The 27830-nt window shown below is 40.2% G+C and overlaps 1 protein-coding gene across 1 annotated transcript in view; it reads left to right on the top strand.

The window, feature by feature from the left end:
- LOC140714547 (low-density lipoprotein receptor-related protein 1-like) overlaps nucleotides 1-27830 on the top strand; it is a 1940354-nt gene that overhangs the window by 1638600 nt on the left and 273924 nt on the right. The window contains exons 51-54 of the mRNA XM_073025830.1: nucleotides 559-678; nucleotides 11657-11785; nucleotides 13855-13977; nucleotides 18259-18399. Coding sequence (XP_072881931.1) covers nucleotides 559-678; nucleotides 11657-11785; nucleotides 13855-13977; nucleotides 18259-18399 — 513 coding nt within the window. The remainder of the gene's footprint in view (nucleotides 1-558; nucleotides 679-11656; nucleotides 11786-13854; nucleotides 13978-18258; nucleotides 18400-27830) is intronic.

The raw sequence follows: 27830 nt of genomic DNA, 5'->3' as shown, positions 1-27830 counted from the left end.
ATAAAGAAAGAAAGAAAGAAAATCTTCATCCTCAGACTTAGGATACACCACATGAACTGCAGAACAACGTGCCAATTTAAGAATAAGGGAAGTAGATCCTGACAACGCAGCTGGCTGGTGGCACAGTGGCATCAGCCACTATGGCTGGACTTTGAGGCAAGAGGTCAAAAGTTTGAATCTGGCCGTCTCCATTGCACGCTTTCCATCTGTGCCTGGGTTGAGTGTTGAGCAACTTGACCTCGTAAAAAAAAACCTGGAGAGCGATGGGCTCCACCAGGTTTCAGATGCCCAAGACACGCCATATGATGAGCAATCACCAAAAAGATTGGTGCAAAAAGCTTGTCATGATGGCGCCCTGACAACTCCACCAGGAATTAAGGGTGCGCGCGCACACACACATGCACACACACACATCCTGACAAAAACAGGGAACACATTTTTTGTTGCTCCCAGATGGAACCAGACAGGATGTTGTCAAATGTGTGAAGGTTAACAGCAACATTAAGTTGTAGCAAACCACTAAGTTGATTGTAAAATTATATTTGCTTTCATTTACAGATTCCTTTTGTACATGGAATCAGTTTGAATGCTCAAATCATAAATGTATCTCTCATCGTTGGGTTTGTGATGGTGCGGATGACTGTAGAGATGGTGCTGATGAAGAAGATTCTCTCTGTGGTAAGTTTTGGCATGGAATTAAATAACAGTAATAAATATTGTGTACATTTTTGTCCCTAACATGTGATTGCAGCTACGTTTAACCTTGTATAGTTTTAATATCATGTGAACCTTTCAGATGCATGGTTGATATTCAGATTTGGTGAATACATGCATATTATTTTCATTTTTTTGTAATCCCTTGTAACCATTGTAAACCTTTGCCAGAACTTCTGAATATAAGACCATAAAATATAGGAATAGAACTAGGCCATTTGGCCCATTGGAACTGCTCTGCCATTTCATCATGACTGATCCAAATTTCCTCTCAGTCCCAATCTCCTGTCTTCTTCCCATATCCCTTCATGCCCTGAGTGATTGAGAATTTATCAATCTCTGCCTTAAATATACATAAAGACTTGACCTCCACAGCTGACTATCGCAAAGAATTCCACAGATAACCACCCTCAGGCTGAAGAAATTCCTCCCCATTTCCATTCTTTCTCAATCGTTTTTATTAAGTTTCATGTAGATAAACATAACAATGATGATGATACAAAGATATGGGGATGACATTAATAATGGTTAATGTACACAGAAACAGACTCTGAGTAACATGTGTAATCTAAGCATCCCAATCTCTTAGTAACTAAACATGAAAATGATTCAAAAAAATTTTTTTGCAGAGGAAGGAAAAAGTCTTCCTAAACCAAAAAAAACAACAAAAAAAACAAAAGCTGGGCTGCCATGTTTCATCAGTTAAAATTATTATTTGTCATTAACTCCGCTCCTCTATACACAAACAAAAAGTTATTGAGAGAAGGATTTGGAAAAGGTCAGCTTACATCAGATGAAAAAGTTGAATAAATGGCCTCCAAGTTTCTTCAAATTTAACTGAAGGGTCAATACTGCCACTCCTAAAACTTTAAACATTTGGGGAAACCATTGTAATGTATAGGGGGATTAGAATCTTTCCAGTTAAACAAAATGGATCTTCTGGCTATTAATGTAACAAATGCAGTCAAACAGCAAGCTGAAGGGGATAATTGACTAGAGTCCATCACTGGTAATCCAAAAATTGCAGTAATAGGATGAGGTTGTAAATCAATACGCAAAACTGCTGAAATAATATCAAAAATACCTTTTCAATATTCTTTCAAAAGTGGACAAGACCAGAACATATGAGTCAATTCTACCTCAGAATTACATCTGCCACAGACAGGATTTATATGGCAATAGAAACAAGCTAACTTATCCTTGGACATATGGGCCCTATGAACCACCTTAAATTGTATCAAAGCATGTCTGGAACACATTGAAGAAGTGTTAACTAGCTGGAGAATTTTCTCCCATTTCTCTATAAGTAAAGTTGCCTGAAGTTCTCTTTCCCATTCATTCTTAATTTTATCAGATGTACCTAGATGTATTTTCATAATCAGATCATAAATAATTTCTATTAAACTCTTCTGATAGGGCTTTAAACCTAATTTTTTTTCTGTAATTTCAGTTTGATGTGATATTGGATAAGTAGATAAAATAACATTCAAAAAATACCTAATCTGTAAATATCTGAAAAAAATGTGAGCTAGGCAACTTTATTTGTTTTCCATAAAAGAAAAGCTTGATCAATTCTGGATGGTGGGAAGAAAACATTACATATAATAGGACTTGATAGGATAAATTTATTCAATCCAAAAAATTTACAAAATTGAAATAATATTCATATTGTATGTTTAGTTATTGGATTAGTCATTTGTTTATTTAGTTTAGTAAGTGCAAAGGGAATCAAGGCCCCTAAGATAGAAGCCAATGAGAACTCCTCTACAGATTCACACTCAAGGTCCACTCATTGTGGACATTGAACTTCTTCCAAATCTTGTGTCCAGAATGTTAAAGATCGAATATTAATTGCCCAATAATAGAATCTTAAGTTTGGCATTGCCAAACCGCCACCCTTTTTTGATTTCTGTAAATATTTCTTACTTAACCTAGGATTTTTATTCTGCCATATATATGAAGAAATTTTAGAATCATTAATATAACAAAAGGATTTAGAAATGAAGATTGGTACCACCTGAAGTAGATACAGAAATTTAGGTAAAATAATCATCTTAATAGCATTAATTCTACCAATCAATGATAAGGACAATGGGGACCATTTAGTAAGCAGTTGTTTAACGTGATCTATTAAGGGTAAAAAGATAACTTAGTAGCTAGTCTAAATGGTGATTGTCTATAGATTGGAGCTTGCATATTTAATGGAGAAAGCTCACTCTTATTAAGATTCAATTTATAACCAGAAAAACTACTAAACTGAGCAAGTAGTGATATTATTGCAGGGATGGATTTTTCTGGGTTACAGATATATAGTAACAGGTCATCTGCATATAGTGATATCTTATGCATCCCACTCCCACGAATAATGCCAAATATATTGGGTGAATCATAAAAAGCGATTGCCAAGGGCTCCAAGGCAATATCAAATAGTAAGTGGTCAGCCCTGTCTAGTACCTCAAAAAAGTCTGAAAAATGGGGATCTCTGATTATTGGTAAGTACAGAAGCCAAAGCTGTATGATATATCAATTTAATCCAAGATATAAATTTTGGGCTAAAATTAAATTTCTCAAGCATGTTAAGTAAATATTCCCATTCAACTCTATCAAACACATTCTCAGCATCAAGAGAAATAACACATTCTGGAGTTTTATATGAAGAAGTATTTACAATATTCATTAACCTCCTAACATTAAAATATGAGTAATGATTTTTAATAAATCCTGTCTGGTCATCAGAGACAATTTGTGGCATACATTTTCCAATCTAATTGCCAATATTTTGGAGAAGATTTTGGAGTCCACATTCAACAAGGATCTACGTCTATATGATGCACATTCAGTGGGGTCTTTATCTTTTTTAGAAATTAAAGAAATAGGTGCTTCATAAAAGAATTGTGCTAATTTACCTACAAATAAGGCATCCTTAAAAATTCTACATAACGAGGAGAAAGTAGATTTGAATCTTTTTTTTTAAATTCAAATGTATACCCATCCAAGCCAGGTGCTTTACTAGAATTCATCAAAGAAATTGCTTTCTTTATTTCTTCTTCCATGATGGGTGCATCTAATGCTAAACGTTCATTAAATGGTAATTTCAGAATATTCAATTTCCTTAAAAATTCATGCATTATGGTGGAATCAACAGGAAATTCTGATTGGTATAAAGAGGTATAGAATTCTTGAAAAGATTTAATAATTTCATCATGGTCAACCATCAAAATACCATCCTGTTTACAAACTTTAAAAATCTGATGTTTAGCCGAAGAAATTTTCAATTGGTTGGCCAATAATTTACCAGATTTATCACCATGTATATGAATTAGACTCTTAGTTTTAAGTAATTGATTTTCAATCGGGGATGTTAATAACAAACCGTGTTGCTTCTGAAGTTCAACTCTCTTTTTATAAAGCTCCAGATTGGGAGCAGCAGAATTTTATTTTATCAATTTATTTAATCTTATCAACCAATGGACATATTTTATTATTAATTAGTTTTTTCAATCCAGCAGAATATGAAATAATTTGGCCATGGATGTATATTTTAAAAGTATACCATAATATCCCACTGGAAATTTCTTCTGTAAAGTTAGTTGAAAAGAAAAAGGCAATCTGGTCTTTAATAAAGTTAACAAAGTTTAAGTCCTGAAGTAGAGTAGAATTGAACCACCATTGTCTAGCGCTAAAAGTTACTTCAGTTAATTTAATTGATAGTTTCAAAGGCGTATGATTGGAAATGGCAATTGCATCGTACTCAAAGGCAGTAACAGACGGAACTAATAGAGAGTCGATAAAAAAGTAATCAGTTCTGGAGTAATTGTGATATTCATGAGAAAAGAATGAGAACTCTTTATCATTAGGATGTATAAACCTCAAAATTTCTAAAAATTCCAGAGTCAACTAAAAAGGAATTAATAAGAATAGCAGATTTGTTTGGAAGTACCTGTCCATCGAGGGATTCAGGCAACAGTTAAAATCTCTGCCCATTATCAACATATATTCATTTAAATTAGGAAGAGATGCAAATAAATGTTTAAAAAATCTAGGATAGTCAGCATTTGGTGCATAGATATTAACCATAACAACTTTTTGGTTATAAAGTAAACCGGTAATTAATAGAAATCTACCATTCGGGTCTGAGATTGTTTCACAGTGAACAAATGAAATCGAGGAGTCTATAAAAATAGATACACCTTTTACCATAGCCTATCAGTTAGAATGAAATTTTTGCTTTTCCAAAACTTAAAAAAACACTGATTATCCTCCTTCCTCACATGAGTTTCCTGGGCAAAAATAATCTGAGCATTCAATCTTTGAAAAACTTTTAAAATCTTCTTCCATTTAATTGGATGGTTCAAACCATTGATATTCCATGAGACAAAGTTAATAATATTATCCATTTTATTTGAATAAACCATATGATATGCAAAGGGTTAACCTTAATTCATAGGCAACTCATGAATCAGGAAGAGGGAAAAGGGTTTAAAGGGGAACTAGAAGTTATGACAATTCAGACTTATTTGTGGTTTCAGAACAGCCCAGATGGAAAACAAAACTAAAGATAGCCCCTCAACCCACCCACAAAAGCCTGAAAACTGGCCAATAGACAGCCAGAAAGCTAACTAGAAACTCCTCTACCCCCACTCTCTTGAAAGGAAACCTCCAAAATTGAAAAAATGCAAAATACCACCTATTGTCAAAACATTGAAAGAGGAATGCCATAAAAAAATCAAACAGATGTTTTTTAAAAAATCAGCCATTTGCAAAAATTTTGAACAGCAAGATCTTGAAAAGTGAAACAGAATACAATTTCATTAATATTTCTGTGAAAAAAAATCAATCACCAGATCAGATTCTTAATTATTTTCAAAAATGGACAGTTGAAAATAATAAAATAAGTTAATAAAGAAAAAAAGAACTTTAACACAGAAGCATGACACCCATCCATACTCCAAAACAAAGTATGAGTATTATCAAACCAAGGGCAAAAATCTTCAAACTTTAACAGTCCAAATCTATAAACTGGTTATTTACTTATGAACAAAATGAATACAGACACAAAAAAATTGAGAAGAATGCAAAATGCCATCCATAGTCAAAACATTGAGAAAAGAATACCATAAACAACAACAAACAAATGTTAAAAAAAATCAGTTGTTTGCAAAAAAAAGGCGAGTTCTTGAAAAATGAAATGGAATACAATCTTATTAATATTTCAGGGGAAAAAACAATCAATCACTCAATCAAATTCTTAATTATTTTCTAAAGCAAACAATTGAAAATAATAAAATAACAAATGAAAAAAAGGAACTTTAACATAGAAGCATGATGAACATCTATACTCCAAAAAAGAGTACAAGTGTTATCAAACCAAAGGCAAAAATCTTTGAACTTCAAGTCTGGATCTATGAACTGGTTATCAAATTCTAAACCAAGTGAATACAGTCATGAAGAAACAGTAAATTTATTAGACAGCTGGGATCGAATGCTGATCCTTAAGGAAATGATGAGCTTCTTCCACGGATTTAAACCCTTTTCGTGATTTATCAGGCAGAACAACCCTTAAATGAGTTGGAAATAGTAGAGCTGGTTAAAACTTCCTTTGATAAAGCTCAGACATCACCAGTTTAAAAAGCGGTCTTTCTCGCATTACCTCAGGACGGTAGTCTTCAATCAGATGAAACTTGAGGTCTTCAAGTTCAATAACCCCTTTCCGAGGGGCAATTTGAATTAAATACTCCTTAGTTTGCACAAAGTGGAATCAGAGTATAAGAGGTCAAGGCTTCAACTCTTTAGGAGGTTTTGCTCTTAAAGCCCGCTGGGGGCGATCAAGTATAGGGGTAGTAGAGAGAGCTCCAGAGTCAAACACATCCATTAAAAATTGAGAAAAGAATTTAGTAAGGTCACCACTCTCAACGTCTTCATGGAGTCCTATTATTCACAGGTTCTGTCTACAACTGAGACTCCCCAGGTCAATAATCTTGAGTTTATACTCTTCCAGTATTTGAGTAGTTGAAGTTAATTTATTTTCCAACGCATCCAATCTGTGATCCCTCTGCTTTCCAGCTTCATCGAGTTCAGATATTTGCCGCTGTTGTTTTTCACTCTCCCGCTTATGAGCTCTCAGTCTACTTTCGATCTCCTTTAACAATGCTTCCAAAGTAGAATTTTTTTTTTTGAATTTATCATCCAGGAATTTTGACATAGCTTCCAAAGTGAGTGGAGACTGTTTAGGTTGTTTAGAAGCACCTTCTTTCCTTCCACTTCTATCACCGGCTTCCTTGCCTTTGACTGACGCCTTTTGCCCTCTGGTATTCATTTTCAGTGATTAAAAATCAAAGTTCAGGCAAATAAAAGTGTTATAAACAATTGACAAATGAACGAAGCAAAGCCAAAATACAACTTACTCCATTTAGTGCCCCAAGAGAACTCTTCTCATCTCCATTCTAAAAGGATGCCCCTTTATTTTGAGGCTGTGTCCTCTAATCAGAGACTCTTCCACCAAAGAAAACATCCTCTACACAACCACTCTATCAAGGCCTTTCACCGTTCAATAGATTTCGATGAGGTCCTCTCATTCTTATGAATTCTAGTGAATAAAGGCCCACAGCATCAAATGCTCTTCATATGACAAGCCATTCAATCCTGGAAACATTTTCTTGAACCTCTTTATGAACCCTCTCTAGTTTCAGCACATTCTTTCTAAGACACACAAACCTCCTCACAATACTCCAAGTGAGGCCTCACTAGTGCTTTACAAAATTTCAGCATTATATCCCTGCTTGAAATGAATGCTAACATTGTATTTGCCTTCCTCACCACAGACTCAACATGCAAATTAACCTTTAGGGAATCCTGCACAAGGACACCGAATACCCTTTGAGTCTCAGTTTTTTCTTTATATATTCTCTCCATTTTAGAAAATAGTCAACCCTTTCATTTCTTCTATTAAAGTGCATGACCATACATTTCCCGACATTGTATTCCATCTGCCTTTTCTTTGCCCATTCTCCTAATCTGTCCGAGTCCTTCTTTAACCACCCTATTTCTTCAACACTATCTGTCCCTCCATCTATCTTCACATTATCTGCAGTCTTTACAACAAAACCATCAATTCTATTATCCAAATCATTGACATATAACATATAAAGAATTGGTCTCAACGCAGACGCCTGCAGAACACCACTAGTCACTGGCAGCCAGTCAGAAAAGGCTCCCTTTATTCCCACTCCTTAACTCCTGCCAATCAGCCATGCTTTATCCATGCTAGAATCTTTCCTGTAATGCCATTAGCTCATAGTTTGTTAAGCAGCCTCATGTGAGACCTTGTCAAAGGCCTTCTGAAATTCCAAGTACACAAAATTGATTGATTCTCCTGTTTGTTACTTCTTCAAAGAAATCCAATGGATTTGTCAGGCAAGATTTTCCCTTGAGGAAGCCATGCTGACTACAGCCTATTTTATCATGTGCCCCCAAGTACACTGAAATGACATCCTTAATAATCGACTCCAGCATCTTCCCAACCACTGAGGTCAGAATAACTAGTTTCCTTTCTTCTACTTCTCTCCTTCCTTGAAGAGTGGAGCGACATTTGCAATTTTCCAGTCTTCCAAAACCATTCCAGAATCTATTGATTCATTAAAGATCATTGCTAGTGCCTCCACAATCTCTTGAGCCACCTTTTTTGGAACTTTGTGATGTACACCATCTGGTCCAGGTGACTTATCTACCTTCAGAACTTTCAGTTTCCCAAGAACCTTCTTTCTAGTTATGGTAGCTTCACACACTTCATGCCTCCTGACACCTGGAACCTCCACCATACTGCTAGTGTCTTCTTATATTCAGTTATTAGTTGAACTTATGAACTTATTCAGTTCATCCATTATTTTGTTGTCCCCCATTGCTATGCCTTCAGCATCGTTTACAAACAGTCCAACATCCACTCTCACCCAACTTTTACCCTATGCATTGGAAGAATGTTTTGGTATCCTCTTTAATATTATTGGCTAGCTTACTTTTGCATTCCTTCTTTATCTTCTTGTTGACTTTTTAGTTGTATTTTATAGGTTTTTAGAAGCTTATAAATCTTCTAACTTTTCACTAATCTTTGCTCTATTATATGCCCTCTCTTTGACTTTTATGTTGGCCTTGTCTTCTCGTTAGCCATGTTTATGTCATCTTTCTTTTAGAATACTTCTTCCTCTTTGTTATGTGTATCCTCTGTGCCTTCTGAATTACTTCCAGAAATTCCAGCTATTGCTGCTCTGCTATCATCCCTGCCAGTGTTCTTTTCCAATCAGTTTTGGCCAACTCCTCTCTCATGCCTCTATAATTCCCTTTACTCCACTGTAAATGATACATCTGAATTCAGCTTCTCCTCCTCAAATTTCAGGGTGAATTCAATCATATGATTACTTGCCCGTCGGGGTTCTTTTACCTTAAGCTCTCTAATTAATTCTGGTTCATTGCACAACACTATCAGGCACAGAGGTAAGATTGGAAGGTATCAATTTATCAAAAATTTCAGATTTTTAAAGCTATTTATTATGAAATATGTAACTATTTCAGGGTCATAACTTCATAGAGTATTTCTATGAAGGAAACATGCCCTTTGACCTTCTGTGCCTGTTCTGACCTATTTATACTCATCCTTCACAAGTGCCATTTTATCTGTTTCCGTCATTCTATCTGATTTCCCTCAGATACTCTTAAATTGCTTGTCTTTAGACAATTTGCAGTTGTTCATTAACCCACTAACCAACATATCTTTGGGATGTGGATAGACACAGACGCACCAACTGAAAATCCGTGCAGTCTTAGAGAGAACATGCAAATTCCACTCAAGCAGCACCTGAGGTCAGGATTTGTAAGGAAGGCAGATTTACAATTTTGTCAGCCTCAGACATGGCTCAGGTATTCATCAGCACCGGGCTTGCTTGGTTTGGCATCCCATCAGGTATTTCCTCTGACCGTGGTCCCCAGTTCATATCAGACCTCTGGGCTGTGATGATCCAGAATATCAGCATTAGGCTATGCCACAACATGACGTGTCACCCGCATTCCAATAGTGTATACAAGCCGTTTTGCTGCTCCTTAAAGGCTGCTCTGAGGGCTTTCCTAATGGATAAATGATGGCATGATCATTTCCCATAGGTCTTACTGGGGCTCAGAATAGCTTCAAAAGAGCACTGTCAGTCATCTGCAGCTGAGTTGGTATATGGGCTGCTGTTATGATCGCTAGGTGATTTTATTCCTGACACCATGACTGCTTGGTTGGCCTTTCAACACTGCACCCCCCCCCCCCAGTGAATTCAAATCTTTTCCACTGATTCCTACCTCCCATCATGGTGTACAGTATCCTTGGGTTCACGTTGACCTACATTCTGCCTCGTTTGTTTTCGTCCACCTTGATGCATGCCAACATCCCCATAGGCTCCCTTAAGATGGCCTGTTCTGCGTTTTGGGATGAAAAGAAAAGACCTTTGTCATAGATAAGAGGGGTAAGCCTGAATGTATTTCAGTAGATTGTTCTCACCAAGTTTTAGAGGATTCTGCAGCCACGCCCCTGCCATCAAGACATGACCATAAGTGTTGTGTTGATGCATCTATGGATGAACCAGATGCAGATGCTCTTCCCCACCCATGGAACATTGGACCTGAGCTGTGCAGTTAATCTGAACTCCAAACTCCGGACAGGCTCATGGTGCCAACTTAAGTGAATACTGGGGAGACGGGGGGGTGGGGGGGGGATTCCTGTGTAGGGTAATGTAATTAATGAAAACGTACTGCCGACGTTCAGATAGGATACACTTTACAAGGTGGATCTGATGTGATGACATCATTACATAAAGGTTTTTTTTAGCATGCTTTGTGCTTAGGTTTTGAAGTTCAATAAAATGTGTTATGGTTTTTTTCGTGAAACATAAAATGCCTCACTTCCTTTTTTTCGTGAAAACCTACAAAAGTACCGTTATCAATCCTTAAGTTACATTTTAATGAGTTGAACCTATGTATCCTTGTCCATTTCCCACAGGCTGACTTAACAGAACATTCCCATTATTTATTCTGTCTAAATCCTTAATGAAATCTTGGATGAAATTCAGTTTTACAGGGATGCAAGAAAGGTAGTTTCAGTCAAGACGAAACTCTTTTTTTAAATGTTAGTTGCCTGTGGGAACTTGGATGGCAGCAGCAATTAATGTCAATGAGTTGCAATTTTAGTTTGGCTTTGACCCTATATGTCCAATTCCTGACACAGAATAATTTATATTCCTCAAGGTTAATCATTTCAGCTTATTTTAGAGTACTCCAGGTTTAGAAACTTTGTCTTGCATTATTCTTTCAGAAGTAAATTACCACTTAAATGAGACGTACTCTCTTTGGAAGAGACTGCAGATATTTGTGTGATATCTATTGGATAGAGTCTTGTGCAAGTGGTTAATTTTGTTCTGAATTTGTTTGTTTTAAATCTTTATCCCCTTCCCATCTTCCTCCCACTACCAGGGGTTTGCAACCTGGGGTCCACGGACCCCTCAGTTATTGGTAGGGTTTCATGTCTTTAAAAAAGTTTGGGAACCCCAGCACAAGCCTAACTCCAAATATTCCTCACATTAAATTCTTATGCTAGTATCAGAAAGGTCTAATGCTGTCAGAGCATAATTCTCTGTTGTAACTTCTTCAATTTTATTCCACAATCAATGAAAGATTCAGAATTACTGTAGTTATAAGTAATTTTATTAATTGATAATTTTGGTAACTATCTATTGATAAGTAACAGAGATTTTTACTAATTGCTCATCATAGCTTTATTTAAAATATAAAATGAAAGGAACTGACAGAACTAACCTAATTATGTTTCTAAATGTTATAATCAGGATCATTTTCATGTAATATTATAAATGTCTGTCCATGAAATGGTTATTTGCAATTTATTTCACTTTCACAGGTTCAGTTACTTGTGCTCCTGACCTGTTCCAATGTCCCAATACTCACATTTGTCTCCCAAAACATTGGCTGTGTGATGGGGATAAAGACTGTCCAGAGGGTAGCGATGAGCTTTCTACGGCTGGTTGCAGTAAGTAATGTTGGTCAGTTAAGGCAAAAGAAGTTGAACAGTTGTGAACTTGGGCTGATGGTTCACAGAATGTTAACCAATGAAATCATTTCACTACATTGTTCAAAAGGACCAAGTGAATGGTTTAGTGCAGCATGTTGTGTCAATACGCCATTGATCTGAAGTGTTGCCTTCTCTCTTTAAGGTCACTGTTCTACTATATAATTTTAACAATTTTTGTTCTCATTTCCAATGATCAGATTTTGGATTTTTTTGCTTTTGTGATTCATATATTAAGATTCAATGCTGTGTAATATAGCGTAAAATGTTGCCTCAGTGGAATTCTGATTCAAGAATGATGCTGTAATTTGTTGATCTGTAAACCATGAAAACAATTACAAGGTATCTAATGGATATTTTATGTTTTTAATTTTTACACAGGAGAGCTTTGGGTTATAAAGTTACAATCCATGGAGTAGATTTTTTACCTGTTGCCTGGGTGTAAAGGGTACATAGTGTGTAAGCTGTACCTAGTAGAAGCCATAAAAACAATGACATGAAAATCAAACTGCCACCTTACAGACAGCAGTTCTGTAATGTTTCCTTCAGGAGACTGAATATCTTCCTCATCTTGGATTGAATAGATACTTTCATCTCGTTTTCCTCGGAGCCCAATCTAAGCATATTAAAAGTTTCACAAACCAAGCCAGGGCTATCAAAATTAAGCCTGACACAGAAGTTCATGAACTAGCAGTATGCTAGTATATCTGTGATAATATGATGCCTTCATATTGCCTAGCACAGAATTAATGCTCAGTTATTGAACATATCTTATGAAATGACAAACTCTTAAAACATTATAGGAGAAATGTGGTGAAAGTACCAGTTGGGACAGGTTTTCTAACACTTTCTGAACTGGGCTTCTACACAGGGCATGCAATTGTGTTTGGGAAAGGTCAGATCATTGTCTTTTCATCTCAACTGTAAAATAGCATTTCCTACTATAGCATATTTCCTCAGAATAAAATTAATTTATGAGGTGAAATGTCTGTTGAATTGAAGCTTCACTATAATTAACTTCAAGACTCTGAAAAGGACCAATGTTAAAAGTTAATGTCATTTTGAAGCTATTTTTTGCTATGTTACAAGATTATTTTGTCATATTTGTGAACTGAAATATTTAAAATATATTTGGTCACAAAATAAAGTATGATGAATCTGATGGAGTCATATACTGTGTTCGATGCTCCCAATGTGGCCTCCTGTATATCGATGAGACCTGATGTAGATTGGGACACCACTTCACCGAGCATCTACATTCCATTTGCCAGAAGAAGGGGCATCTCCAAGTGGCGACCCATTTTAATTCCACATCCCATTCCCATCTGATATGTCTATCCATGGCCTCCTCTACTGTCATGCTGAGGCCACACTCAGGTCGGAGGAACAACACCTTATATTCCGTCTGGGTAGCCTCCAACCCGATGGCATGAACATTGGTTTCTCAAACTGCCAGTAACGCCCATCTCCATCACTATTCCCCGTGTCCTTTTCCCTTTTTCACCATATCGCCTTGCATGCCTATTACCTTCTCTGGTGCTCCTCCCCCCTTTTCTTTCTTCCATGGCCTTCTGTCCTCTCCTATTAGATTCCCCGTTCTCCAGCCCTGTATGTCTTTCATGAAACAACTTCCCAGTTCTTTACTTCACCCTCTCCCCCTCCTGGTTTCACCTTTCACCTTGTGTTTCTCCCTCCCCTCCCCCAATCTTTTAACTCTACTCATCATTTTTTCTCAAGTTCTGCTGAAGGGTCTTGATCCAAAACATCATCTGTACTCTTTTCCACAGATGCTGCCTGGCCTGCTGAGTTCCTTCAGCATTTTGTATGTGTATTGCTTGGATTTTCAGCATCTACAGATTTTCTCTTGTTTATGATGAATCATTTTTGTCTTGAATGAAATAATATTATATAGTAACTAATAGTTTTGGCCTTGTTAATGGTGGCCTTTTTCTAAAAATCTTCAAGTTGTATAATAACCACTGTATATATTTATCTATATTAATTTTATCTGTTGTTTCTCATTATTCCAGCACATAATAGCACTTGTGATAACAAGGCTTTCAGGTGTAAAAACACATTATGCATTCCACAATATTTTATGTGTGATCATGATGATGATTGTGGAGATGGATCTGATGAATTTCCAGAGTGTGGTAGGTACAATTTTTTTAATACAAAATCCTAGTGTAATATTGTGAAATGGGCTAGTTTTTCTAACTAATATGAATGTTGTTACATGATGTATTTAGGGATCAGAGTTATCTCCATGAGTAGTCTTACTGAAATTAAGTTTTACCATCTTCTGAATTCTTTTGGCTGTCAGGCAAAGATTAGTTTTACTTGAACAGCTGATTGGATTGCAGACTCAGATTAAGAATGTATGACAAAATGTTGGCTCATTTTTCTCAGTTGAATGTTTGCATTTAAGTGGCAGTTCTGCTAACAAAGCCTATAATCTATAAATTGGAGGAAATTATTTTAATGGCACAACATTGTGGGCTAAATGGCCTGTCCTTTGTTGTACTGTTCTGTGTTCTATGTCTCTCTATGTCCCTGTTGTCCCACTTTCCAACTCTCTTTGCACTCATGACTGTGTAGCTAAGCACAGCTCAATCACCAACTATAAATTCATGGATAACAACATTGTTGTTAGTGGAATCTCAGATGGCAATGTGGTTACAGGATCAAAATAGCTAGGCTAGTTTAGCAATGTCACAACAATAACCTTGCTCCTCATGACATTTAAGAAGGGGAAGTCAGGAGAACACACAGTTGTACTCATTGAAGGGTGAACGGTGTAAAGGGTGAGCAATTCCAAGTTTTTGGGCATCAGCATCAGAATCTATCCTCGACCTAGCACATTGAGCTAATCATGAGGTTAGGCATACGAGCTGCTGTAGTTCATTAGGAATTTGAGGAGATTTGGTATGCCGTCAAGGACACTTACAAATTTCTGTAAGTATGCGATGGAGAGTATTGCATCAGAACCCAGATCATTATGGAGCCTCCTGTGCACAGGATCACAGAGTCTACAGAGGGTTGTAGACTCAACTTGTTCCATTGTGGGCACAACCCACCCCATCAATGAGGATGTCTTCAAGAGGTGGTGCCTCAAGAAGGCAGCATCCACTATTAATGACCCTCACCATCCACAATATGCCTTATTCTTGTTTCTACCATCAGGGTGGAGGTAGCAGAGTCTGAAGACCCACACTCAACGATTTAGGAATAGTTTCTTTCCGTCTGCCATCAGATTTCAGAATGGTACATGACCCATGAATGCTCCTCATTATTCCTGTTTTTTATTTGCACTATTAATTAATTTTTGTAATTCAATAAAATTTTATGTATTTGCACTGCTCTTCTGCTACAAATAAAGACATTTCATGTCATATGTCAGTCATAATTCTGTTTCTGAGATCAAAGTTCAGAGATCTTTCAACTCTGTCACTTTAAAAAAATGTTGACTGTGCAGCTGTTACGTACCCCGTAGCAGGTTAAAAGAACCAGTGGAAATGGAGCACACCTGGAGTCTGGTTTTGCTACAAACAAAACACTATTTATTAGTATCTATGTAAATCAGTAAATTAAAACCAGATAAATCATAACAGGTTAGCAGAGTTTATGCATATATACAGTAAGTGTGTAAATGTAAAACCCCAAACTCCTTCAAGCTTAGGTGGTAAATTATACAGTCTTACGATGGCGTAAGAATGCAGTCAGTTCAGATTGTGATATTGAGTTGAGTAGATTAAGGAGAAAGGGAGAGGTGATTTGTTTTCCAAGTAAGCCAATGCCATTGAACTTTCCATTGTCCTCCGAAGTCCTGTTAAAGTCACCGACTGTGACCACACAAAAGGATACCATCTTCACGCGGTAAAGCTATCAACGCAGGCAAGGGTTAAACACACTGATAGCTTTCCACCGGTCACGCCTTTTCCACACTGCGAGTAAAACCCACCCTTTCGTGGGCACTCAAAGCTCATCCAGTGTCTATATCTTCCGTGTGCCTGTATGAAAAGCCAGCTGACCTTGCATATATCCCAAACATGCTGAACACCAGCTGTCCATTATATAGCTCCGCCCTTCCATCACCATAGCAACTCACGAGCTGCTCGGTGCTCTCTCTCTCTCTCTCTCTCTGAATCAGTGTACACCCATTCTCTCTCTTTTTAAAGACACAGTCCATAATGAATAAACCTTAGGATCTCATCACACAGCATACATGCTTGCCCAGTATGACAGCAGCTTTAATATTTTTTTTACATTTTGCAAGTTTATTAATTGTTTTATGAAACTAGGTCAAATAACTGGATATAAACAATGTTAAATAATAATTAGTGTTTGTACAAAATAAAACATGCTCAATAAACATTTACAAGACTCTTGGATAAACATGTAGATGATAGATTTATCAGGATGCTCTGATGTTACCTGGATTAGAGATTATGTCTTATAATGAAAGGTTGAGCAAACTTGGGACTTTTCTCAGTGAGAATAGAAGGAGGATGAGAAAAGAGTTGATAGAGGTATATAAGGTGACAAGAGGCATAGATGGAGTGGACAGCCAATGTGACAATAGCTACTGCAAGGGGACATGTTCCTAAGGTGTTTGGAGGGAAGTTTAGGGGGGATGCCATAGGTCGTGTTTTTTTCACACAGAAGGTGGTGAGTGTATGGAAAGCTCTGCCACTGGTGATGGTAGAAGCAGATACATTACAGACATTTAAGAGAATGTTAGATAGACACATGGATGAAATAGAAATGGAGGGCTACGTGGGAGGGAAGGGTTAGATTGATCTTGGAGTAGGTTAAAAGGTTGAAGCAACATTGTGGGTCAAAGGGCCAGTACTGTGATCTATGGTGTTGTTTATATGAGATTCCCTTTGTCATATCTATCCCTCTCTCCCTCACCCCCGGTGCAGTATATCTTGCTTTCTCTCTCATATTTCTGGTTTAGAACTTCACATCTGAAACATTAACTCTGTTTCCTTTACCTCAGTTGTTGACTGACCTCGTTCTGCGTTTATAGCATTTTTGTTTTCATTTCAATTTCAAATAAATTTGGAGTATTTCAAAGTTAATATTCCTCATTTACCACATTCAAATTATTAGACTTTTAAAAATTAAATGTTCTCTCAACAACTTATATCTTTTTCTTGTATCAAGGAAACATTATTAGGATTCTACCTATTTTCCCCTCAAGGAAGCAACAAACAACTTTGGCCTAGTAAATATACCCTCTGATAGTACTTGATTGTATTTCATCTGAACATCATTCCTGAATTCCTGAGAAAGGAAATTATGCTTCTTTCTGACTCATGTGAGAAAAAGCATCTTGGAGCTTAGCATACGAAGAGCAGTTGGAATAGTTTCCATGCTCAACTGATCTTAGTGAATTCTTTGAAAGTATAAGAGGAGTAAAATGTGCTCTGCAATTGATGTAGTGTCTCAGTTCCTCTTGAGTTGGAAACCTACTTACATCCGGATCTGCAAAGATTGAAATTATGGGGCCAGATGGTCCTAGATCACAACTCTAATCAGTGACAGGAACTTAATGAATATCATAATGCAGTGACAAAAATTAGTTCTCTGCCATGAAACTCTTCAGGAAACATTTGACAGCCACAAGGGCTCAGCTTTGCTAAGTGTCAACTAAATTATTAAAACAGTTTTGGTCAATAAATAAGGCAAATTAAACACTTGAGACACTTTTAAATAATTTAAAGAATTAAACAAATCACTGAAATTTAAAATGTTATTTGTCTTAAGCCAAAGGAACCCAGAAAATAGGAGTATAAAAATAATATTTTGCAATCATATTTGCATTTTCGTAAGTATTTTTATAAGCTACCGATCTATGCAGCTTACTTAATGTTGTAATACATCCCAAGATGCTTCATAGGAACATAACCAATGTATTCTTTCATAATTTAAGACCATCAATTTTATAATGTTTATCTTCTCTCATAATCCAAATATTTTCTCATGAAGGTGAAAACAGATTTTATGGTGGCACTTTTTTCCAAGTTGCATTTCTTGATGCTTGTATAGATGACATAACTTCATGCCATGGAAAATTGCAACACTATTTACTGAAGCTGCTTGCTAACCTTTGCTGCTTTGTGTCCCTAGATCAAACTAAATTTTGTTTGGTTGTAACTTCTCGCTGTTTAGATAAAAATCTCACTTTTGATTATCCTTATTTAATGCATAAATATAAACACTTTCTTACATTGAACTTTATTTGCCAAGCTTTCCCTTATTCACTCAATTTACCTTTATCCTGTTGTAGTATCCAGATATTCTTAGTCCAACATGCCCTCCCGCCTATTTGAGCAACAATCCTGGTGCATTATTTCAGATTTGCTAAAAATATTTCTTGCTTTATTATTCTGTAGTGTATAAGTAATTTTGTTTAATTGGATTTTTAGAGTACAAAACTTGTGAGCAAAATGAGTTTCGTTGTGCCAATGGAAGATGTCTTATCAATGCTGCTTGGGAATGTGATGGGGATTTTGACTGTCTTGACCATTCGGATGAAGCACCCAAAAATCCCAAATGCTCAGGAACAGGTAGAGTATTTTAAGTCCTGTGTTTTATTGTTTGCAATCAATGACTATTGGGTCAAGCTTGTCTGAAGAGCCCTATCATACGTGGATCACACGGCATGTAATAATCAGCATAAAGTCAAGATTGAGCTATGAATGTCAGGACAGATATAATAAATGCAAATCCTTTATAGGTATGTACAAGTAGACAGAGTAAGCAATACATGTTTCTTCAATTAATCGAATGGTGAGTTCTTCCTGTAAAATATAACATCTAAATGAAAATCTAAATTAGCATTTTTAATTGTTTCACAAATCTACTAATGAAAACAGACTGAACAGGTAAAAGAAATAATGAGTTTAGTCAGCATTTGATGGGTTATCAAAAAAAGTAAAAGATTAAAAGAGAAATCCATTCATAAATAAATTCTAAAGGCATAAATCTCATACTTGTAAAGTGAAATATTCATTGCAGCTGTAATGCTTTGTTGTAATTAAGACTTATTATTTTCAAAGGTACCGAAGTTCATTTATTATCAAAGTATGTATGTAGTATACAAGTTTGAGATTCTTCTTCTCCAGATAGTCATGAAACAAAGAAAACCATGGAAGTCAGTTCAAAGAAAAATAATAAACCCATCTCCCTACACAAAAAAAACAGCAACATGATCATTAACCCATCCCAACACCCCCCTTCCCCTTAAACAAAACACAGCAAGAACATCAGCCCCCAAATCCCCTTCCCCACAAAAAAATTAACATAAACGTAAGAGTATCAACCTCCAAACCCCTCTTCTCCTTTGCACAAAAAAGCAATGAGGAAGAATGGGTGACAGCATAAAATATAAAAACCAAAAGATTGAAGAAATCCATAAATGCAGAATCTTGATAACGTTCTCCAACATTGAAAGAGAGACACTCCGGGCACGGTGACACACCACAGAGGCTCCGCCTCGGGCAGCAGAGAAATCCCAGCAGTGTTCAAAAGGCAGGAAGTCAGCACTGAACCCACGCTTGCCTTCACATTTTCCTTGATGTTTCAATCTTCCTCATTGGCAAATAATGGAAGCTGTAATTGGTGAAATGGAATCAAACGTTGGCTCGCATCTTGTCTCATGGTTTCTTCACTTCAAGGCTTGTGCTCACCTTTCAGAATCATCTTGAAGACAGTAAAGCACTGGATCACTCAGCTGGTCTCCAAACTGTAATTTGCAGGCTCTAACAGTTCCAGAAAAAATATTTAAGATGAAAAACCATTGTAAAAGAAGTGAAATAAACAGTTTTGTGAGGGAATGTTGTACACAGGCACCCATATTGACCAGAAACATTTTATATACTCATTTGAATTCAAAAGCACTTGCCCTAACATTGGTTGACATGCAGTAAACTCAGCAACTGCATGCATGTTGGCATCAAATCAAGAGGCCAGGTACTTTTGAAGCAGACGTTTTGGTGAGACAGAGTGTCTCTGCTCTTATCTTCTGGATCTCTATGTGATTGTGACTCCAAAAGTTCCTGTACAATTTACTGAGGGCTTTATTGTGAAGATAGGTTGTGCAAATTAATCTAGCAAAATTAAAAAATTAATTGAACTCCTGAGAAATTGTCTAAGACTTGTCATGATGGCATGACACTATGAAAGTTAACTCTGCTACATCAAAGCTCCAGGGACCTTTTTTTTATTCTGATCTCTGGGGCTCTCTGTACTGAATTTGTGCACTTTACTTGCTGCATGGTGTTCTGGTTTCCTTCCATATGATAATGGTATGTTAGCAGGTTCATTGATGACTCTAATTTACCACTTCTGTACTATGTGATAAAAAAATCAAAGTGAATTTGATGTGTTTGTAAGGGACAATAAGTTTTCAGGCTTTGGGGAAACTAAGCAGGATAGCACAGGGGTTGTTCTGCCAAAAGATGGTATGAATCTGACAGCTTAAACAGTTTTCTTTAGAATTAAGACAGGTGGTAATTCAGAACAGATTAAGGTATATTGTTGCCTAAAATATTAATCCTGTTATGAATAGTATTACATAGGTATTTGTTTTGCATAGAATCAATTACAAGATAGTACTGCCATCCTATAGTACAGAAGATGTATGATAAAACTTTCGATTATATGGTTCAGTGTGGATAATGTGCAGGCACAGGAAGTTTCTTGGGATCACAAGGGTGACATCTGTGAATTTTACAACTAACACATTAATTTGCAAAGGTGCTGCAAAATAAAGTGCCTAAAATAGAATGACTGGCTTGAACAATAATGTTGCCCTGTTTGTGAGAAACTTGAAGAGGATCTAGCATCACTGACAACTTTGTGAGGCAGTCCAATGCAGCAGGCATTGATAGTTCAGGTGCACTGCCACAATGAAACAGATTTCTATCTGTTGCTTAGGGAAAGTTATCTTTAGGATGCTCCCCAGCGCTCCCATCTTCTCTGAAGATATCTACCTTTTCTACCATAAAGTCCAAATTATCATGGGAGGAATGTTATTTCCATTTCCGTGTCCGAGCAGTTTATCCAACGCGAGCTGCAGTTGACCATCAATATGAGAGTTCCAGCCATGGCACTACATTGCACAAGTTAATTCATAGTAACACTAGTATCTTGCCAAGCTACATGTAATTAATTTGTACAAATGTAATGAAGTTCCTGAATTGTGCTGCTACAACTGTGAAGCACAGAGATGTCTTAATCCTTTGGCAATGGACAGAACTGAACTTGCAGCCCACATTTGTCCACTTAGTCGCTTAGAGCACCATTTCTGAAATGTTCTTTCAGAGAGGAAACAATTCCTAAAGCTCTTAACTCCCCCACTGTCACAGGTGGTCAATAATCAGCCTTACAGGAAACTATCAGCCAATCTTCCAGTGCAAAAATGAAATGACAAATTGTTCAGCAGCATTGAATGGAATTACTTTCAGAGGTTTTTTTTCCATTACCTTCCAACTGAGCTTTTATTTTTCATTTTTGTAAGAGTTTATAATCAACCTAGACAACACAAAGACATTCTCGAAAATGCTTCTTGTTTTTAAAAATACAACCTTATCTTCTACCTAAATAATTGTGCAATATTATTATTTTCAAGAGCATTATCTCTCATTTGTTCATCAGTATTTCTCTGTGGGTGGCTATGGAAATCTTTCTCCTCCTTAGGTAGATCTTGAGAGTGAGATTTCGGGTTTGGACGGCTCTGTGGTAGGTAACTGCTTGTCAGTCAGTGCACTTCTGCTGCTTACACAGAGCTTCCGTGGGCATCTGATGCATTCATTCCAGGTTCATAATAAATACCATTCAAACTCATCTTCTCCACATCAGGCAATTCTGGGCCAGGGAGTCCCTGGAGTCAATAAGGATGTATTTTTCTTCCAGAAGGATTTCAGAATATCTAAAATCTGTTTCTCTGTCCACTTGGTAATGTTCTCCCATCACAGAGTTCAAAATTGAATGTCAGTTCTGATTATGTACTTGGAATCTGGCATGTAAATGATGCTGCATGCTAAAGCAGTTGAACAACTGTAACTAAAGGCACCATACTGTGGCTTGAGAAAGGACGCTGACATTGTTTCACTGAACTTTCCATGAATTTGGAGGAATTTTCAAAGACAGCATTGCTGATATCCTTCCAGTGTCTTCAGTGCCTGGGTCAGAACTGAGCATAGTAGGTGAACAACTTTTTCCAATAATCTTCCATTAATCTGTCGGTTGATGTGTGCTATATATTATTTTAGTATATTATGTGCTTAACAACTTCAAAAATTGTTAAATTTGAATTGTTGAACACTGTGCTAAATTTATTAAATAAATTCTTTGGTTCACAAATTTTTAATTTAATCCTAGCATTGTATCTGAATTTCAATTCTTCTTTCTTATCATTTTCCTTTGCTAACTGTATGTTTATGACAAACATAATGTTCATTAGTCAAAGCAGTTTATGTTAGCAGAGTATTTACCCACAAATTGTGGATGTGACTGGGTTCATGCTCTCAATTCCTTCCACGATAAGTTCCAAATATCAATTGTGTTAGAGATAAGTGATAAGTCAGCATTTCTAAATTAGAAAAATCTATTCTGACTCATTATGTAGTATGCATCCAATGATAGGTTATACTTCAGCTTTGGTAGACGCTATATAGGGATGATCACCAAACATTTCCCTCGGCTGGTGAAATGATGATACAGGAGGTTTCATTCAATTTATGGACAATAGAAGCAAGTGACAGGCTGTATCATCAGACAATCCCTATGACTGTAAATACCAGCCTATTAGTTGACTACTTTAAACAATAGAAATATTGATCAAGGCACTTAACAAACCCTCGTTTCAAGGTAACATATGCCGTATTCAGTTATGAATTCTGAGGTGTTTCAGACATCTGAATCAAAACCAACAAATTCAACACAGAACATGTGAGAGACTACTGCTTGATTACAATAAAGAATCATCTTTTTCGATTGGAGATGAGTCTTTTTTTCAGATAGCAGTGGATCATTGGAGCACTCTTCTTCAAAAGGCAGTGGGAACAGCAAGTTACAACATAGAACATAGAAGTCTACAGCACATTACAAGCCCTTCGGCCCACAATGTTATGCCGACTATGTAACCTACTCTAGAACCTGCCTAGAATTTCTGTCACACAGCCCTTTATTTTTCTAGGCTCCATGTACCTATCTAAGAGGTTGTAGCGGTGTGCTACACACAGCGCTGAAATAACGACACGTAGTCGGTGAGCTGCAGTTGCAAAGGAGGTTTATTCACACTTCGCAGCCTCGCTTTAAAGTCTTCCTGATCCCGCCCTCCCCGGGCGGGAATGCTTTAGGGGGCGAGTATTCACAGTCCTGTCCCGCACGGGCTTTTCCCCTTGCTGATGAAGCAGGCTTGGCGCCCTCTTTGGGACCGGCCTTTATGCCGGCGCACGCTGCTTTGTGAGCCGGTTCGAGTGCGCTGGGAAGTGGATCGCCACATAACCCCCCCCCCCCAGAACCGGCAATACACCCCCCAATGTCCACAGTCTGGGTTGGACTCTGTTTGGGAGGTCTGCCTCTGCGTCGCGGTGCCTGAATCTCGACCGGCTGCGCCAAGTCCACATGGGCCGGTTTGAGTCAGTCCACCGTGAAAACCTTCTCTCTCCCCCCAATGTCCAGCATGAATGTGGACCCGTTGTTCCTGATCACCGTAAACGGCCCCTCGTAGGGCCGCTGCAGTGGTGCCCGATGTCCGCCCCGTCGTACAAAAACGAACTTACAGTTTTGCAGGTCTTTGGGTACGCAGGTCGGGTTCTGCCCATGCTGCGAAGTGGGTATGGGGGCCAGGTTACCGAGCCTCTCACGTAGTCTGCCCAGGACTGCTGCAGGTTCTTCCTCTTGCCCCTTTGGGGCTGGTATAAACTCTCCTGGGACGACCAGGGGTGCATCGTACACCAACTCGGCCGACGAGGTGTGCAGATCCTCTTTGGGCGCCGTGCAGATTCCGAGCAGGACCCAGGGAAGCTCGTCCACCCAGTTAGGCCCTTTGAGGTGGGCCATGAGAGCCGACTTCAGGTGACGGTGGAAACGCTCCACTAGTCCGTTCGACTGTGGGTGGTAGGCAGTTGTGTGGTGCAGCTGTGTCCCCAAAAGGCTGGCCATAGCTGACCACAGGCTGGAGGTGAACTGGGCGCCTCTGTCAGTGGTAATGTGGGCCGGTACACCAAAGCGAGATACCCAGGTTGCAATCAGTGCTCAGGCGCAAGATTTGGAGATGGTGTCAGTGAGCGGGAGCGCCTCTGGCCATCTTGTGAACCGGTCTACGATAGTCGGGAGGTGCCGTGCTCCTCGCGACATTGGCAGGGGGCCCACGATATCCACATGAATGTGGTCGAAACGCCGGTGGGTGAGGTGGAACTGCTGCGGCGGGGCCCTGGTGTGCCGCTGCACCTTGGCTGTTTGGCAGTGCATGCATGTTCTGGCCCATTCACTGACCTGCTTGCGGAGTCCGTGCCAAACGAACCTGTTGGCTACCATCCAGATGGTTGTCCTGATGGAAGGGTGCACTAAGTTGTGAATGGAGTGGAAAATGCGCCGCCGCCAGGCTGCCGGGATGATGGGGCGGGGTTGGCTGGTGGTGACGTCACAGAGCAGGGTCCTCTCACCTGGGCCTATGGGGAGGTCCTGGAGCTGCAAACCGGAGACTGCAGTTCTGTAACTAGGGATCTCATCGTCTGCCTGCTGCGCCTCCGCCAGCACTTCATAGTCTACCCCCTGGGACAGGGCTTGGATGTTAGGTCTGGAGAGAGCATCCGCCACGACATTGTCCTTTTCCAAGACATGCCGGACATCCATCGTGTATTTGGAGATGTAGGACAGATGGCGCTGCTGGCGGGACGACCAGGGATCAGACACCTTCGTGAATGTAAAGGTAAGCGGTTTGTGGTCCGTGAACGCGGTGAAGGGCCTACCTTCTAAGAAGTACCTGAAATGCCAGATTGCCAGGTTTGGCGCCAACAGTTCCCGGTCGAAAGCACTGTATTTGAGCTCGGGTTGTCGCAGGTGTTTGCTGAAAAACGCCAGGGGTTGCCAGCGACCCTTGATGAGTTGTTCCAGCACTCCACCGACTGCCGTGTTGGATGCGTCCACTGTGAGGGCGGTAGGGACGTCCGTTCTGGGGTGCACTAGCATCGTGGCGTTTGCCAAGGCTTCTTTGGTTTTAATGAAAGTGGTGGCGGACTCCTCGTCCCAGGTAATGTACTTGCCCTTACCCAACATCAGGGCAAACAGGGGGCGCATGATTCGGGCAGCTGAAGGGAGGAAGCGGTGGTAGAAATTCACCATACCCACGAATTCCTGAAGGCCTTTGATTGTGTTGGGTTGGGGGAAATGGCGGACCACGTCTACCTTGGCGGGCAGAAGGGTTGCCCTGTCTTTAGTAATCCTATGGCCCAGGAAGTCGATGGTGTCGAGCCCGAACTGGCATTTGGCCGGGTTGATTGTTAGACCGTATTCACTCAGTCGGGCATAGAGTTAACGGAGGTGGGACACATGCTCCTGTCGACTGCTGCTTGCTATGAGGATGTAGTCCAAATAGATGAAAGCGAAGTCCAGGTCGCGTCCCACCGCATCCATTAACCGCTGAAACGCCTGTGCGGCATTCTTTAGGCCGAACGGCATGTGGAGGAACCCGAAAAGGCCGAACGGGGTGATGAGTGCCGTTTTGGGGATGTCGTCCGGATGCATCGGGATTTGATAGTATCCCCGGACAAGGTTTACCTTGGAGAAGATCCGTGCGCCGTGCAGGTTTGCTGCAAAATCCTGAATGTGCGGCACAGGGTAGCGGTCCGGTGTTGTAGCCTCGTTCAGCCTGTGGTAGTCGCCACATGGCCTCCAGCCCCCTGTTGCTTTGGGCACCATTTGCAGGGGGGAGGCCCATGGGCTGTCGGACCGTCGTATGATCCCCAATTCCTCCATCCTCTTGAACTCCTCCTTCGCCAGTCAGAGCTTGTCCGGGGGAAGCCTTCGAGCACGGGCGTGGAGGGGTGGTCATTGTGTCGGGATGTGGTGCTGTACGCCATGTCTGAGCATGGCTGCCGTGAACTGCGGTGCCAGAACCGATGGGAAATCCACCAAGACTCTGGTGAAGTCGTTGTCGGACAGCGTGATGGTCTAGGTATGGGGCCGGCAACTGGGCTTCACCCAGGGAGAACGTTTGAAAGGTCTCAGCGTGGACCAGTCTTTGCCTCGGCAGGTCGACCAGTAGGCTGTGAGCCCGCAAAAAATCCGCTCCCAGGAGCGGTTGGGCTACGGCGGCCAGTGTGAAGTCCCACGTGAACCGGCTGGAGCCGAACTGTAGCTGCACCGTACAGGTGCCGTAGGTCCTTACTGTGCTGCTGTTTGTGGCCCTCAGGGTGGGACTCGGTTCTCTGTTGCGGGTGTCATAACTCGTCGGAGGTAAGATGCTGATCTCGGCTCCGTTGTCGACCAAAAGGCGGCGTCCCGACCGCTTGTCCCACACATACAGGAGGCTATCCCGATGGCCAGCCGCCATAGCCATCAGCGGCGGCTGGCCCTGGTGTTTCCCGGGAACTTGCAGGATGGGCTACAGCGGCAGGCTTCTGCGCCCCACCACTGGTGGTAGAAGCACCATTGTTCGTTGGTCTCCTCACCCCTGCCTCTGGGGTTAGCGAGCTCTACGGCCGGACCTGGTCAGGTTTGCTGCTGGGAGCATGGCCAGGTGATCTGTGCGACAGACGCCCCACTCTCCTTCTTGGCATTCCACAGCATGTCCACCCGGGCTGCCACCTTTCAGGGGTCGCTGAAATCTGCGTCGGACAGCAGCAGGCGTATGTCCTCGGGCAGCTGCTCCAGGAACGCCTGCTCAAACATGAGGCAGGGCTTGTGACCTCTGGCCAGGGACAGCATCTCGTTCATCAAAGCTGATGGTGGCCCGTCCCCCACACCATCCAGGTTCAGTAAGCAGGCAGCTCGCTCGCGTCGTGAGAGTCCAAAAGTCCTTATGGGCAAGGCTTTAAATTCTGTGTATTTGCCGTCCTCCGGGGGCAACTGTATGAACTCCTCAACCTGGGCGGCTGTCTCCTGGTTGAGGGAGCTCACCACGTAGTAGTAACGTGTGGCACCCGAGATTATCTGCCGAATGTGGAATTGGGCTTCTGCTTGCTGGAACCATAGGTGAGGTCGCAGCGTCCAGAAGCTTGGCAGTTTTAATGAAACTGCATGAACAGATGCAGCGTCGTTCATCTCCGGTCCAAATATCGTTTGAGCCGTCGGGGTCACCAATTACAGCGGTGTGCTACACACAGCGCTGAAATAACGACACGTAGTCGGTGAGCTGCAGTTGCAAAAGAGGTTTATTCAAACTTCGCGGCCTCGCTTTAAAGCCTTCCTGTTCCCACCCTCCCCGGGCGAATGCGTATTCACAGTCCCATCCCGTGCGCGGGCTTTTCCCCTTGCTGGTGAAGCAGGCTTGGTGCCCTCTTTGGGACCGGCCTCAGTGCTGGCACGCGCCACTTTGTGAGCCGGTTCGAGTGCGCTGGGAAGTGGTTCGCCACAAGGCTTTTAAAAGACCGTATTGTAACTGCTTCCAACAATGCTGCCAGCAATGCATTCCATGCACCCACCACTCTCTGTGTGAAAAGCTTACCCCTGACATCCCCTCTGTAACTATTTCCAAGAACCTTAAAATTACGCCCCTTCATGTTCGCCATTTCAGCCCTGAGAAAGAGCCTCTGGCTATCTGCATGATTGCATGATCAATGCCCTTCATCATCTTATACACCTGTATCAGTGCACCTCTCATCCTCCGTCGTTCCAAGGAGAAAAGGCCAAGTTCAGTCAATCTATTCTCATAAGGCACACCTTCCAATCCAGGCAACATCCTTGTAAATCTCTTCTGCACTCTCTCTATAGTATCCATATCCTTCCTGTAGTGAGGTGACCAGAACTGAACACAGTACTGCAAGGG

This window comes from Hemitrygon akajei, chromosome 2, assembly GCF_048418815.1.
Source record: "Hemitrygon akajei chromosome 2, sHemAka1.3, whole genome shotgun sequence".
NCBI lineage: Eukaryota > Metazoa > Chordata > Chondrichthyes > Myliobatiformes > Dasyatidae > Hemitrygon > Hemitrygon akajei.
The sequence above is the reverse complement of the archived record's forward strand: the minus strand, read 5'-3'. Positions and strand labels throughout refer to the sequence as shown.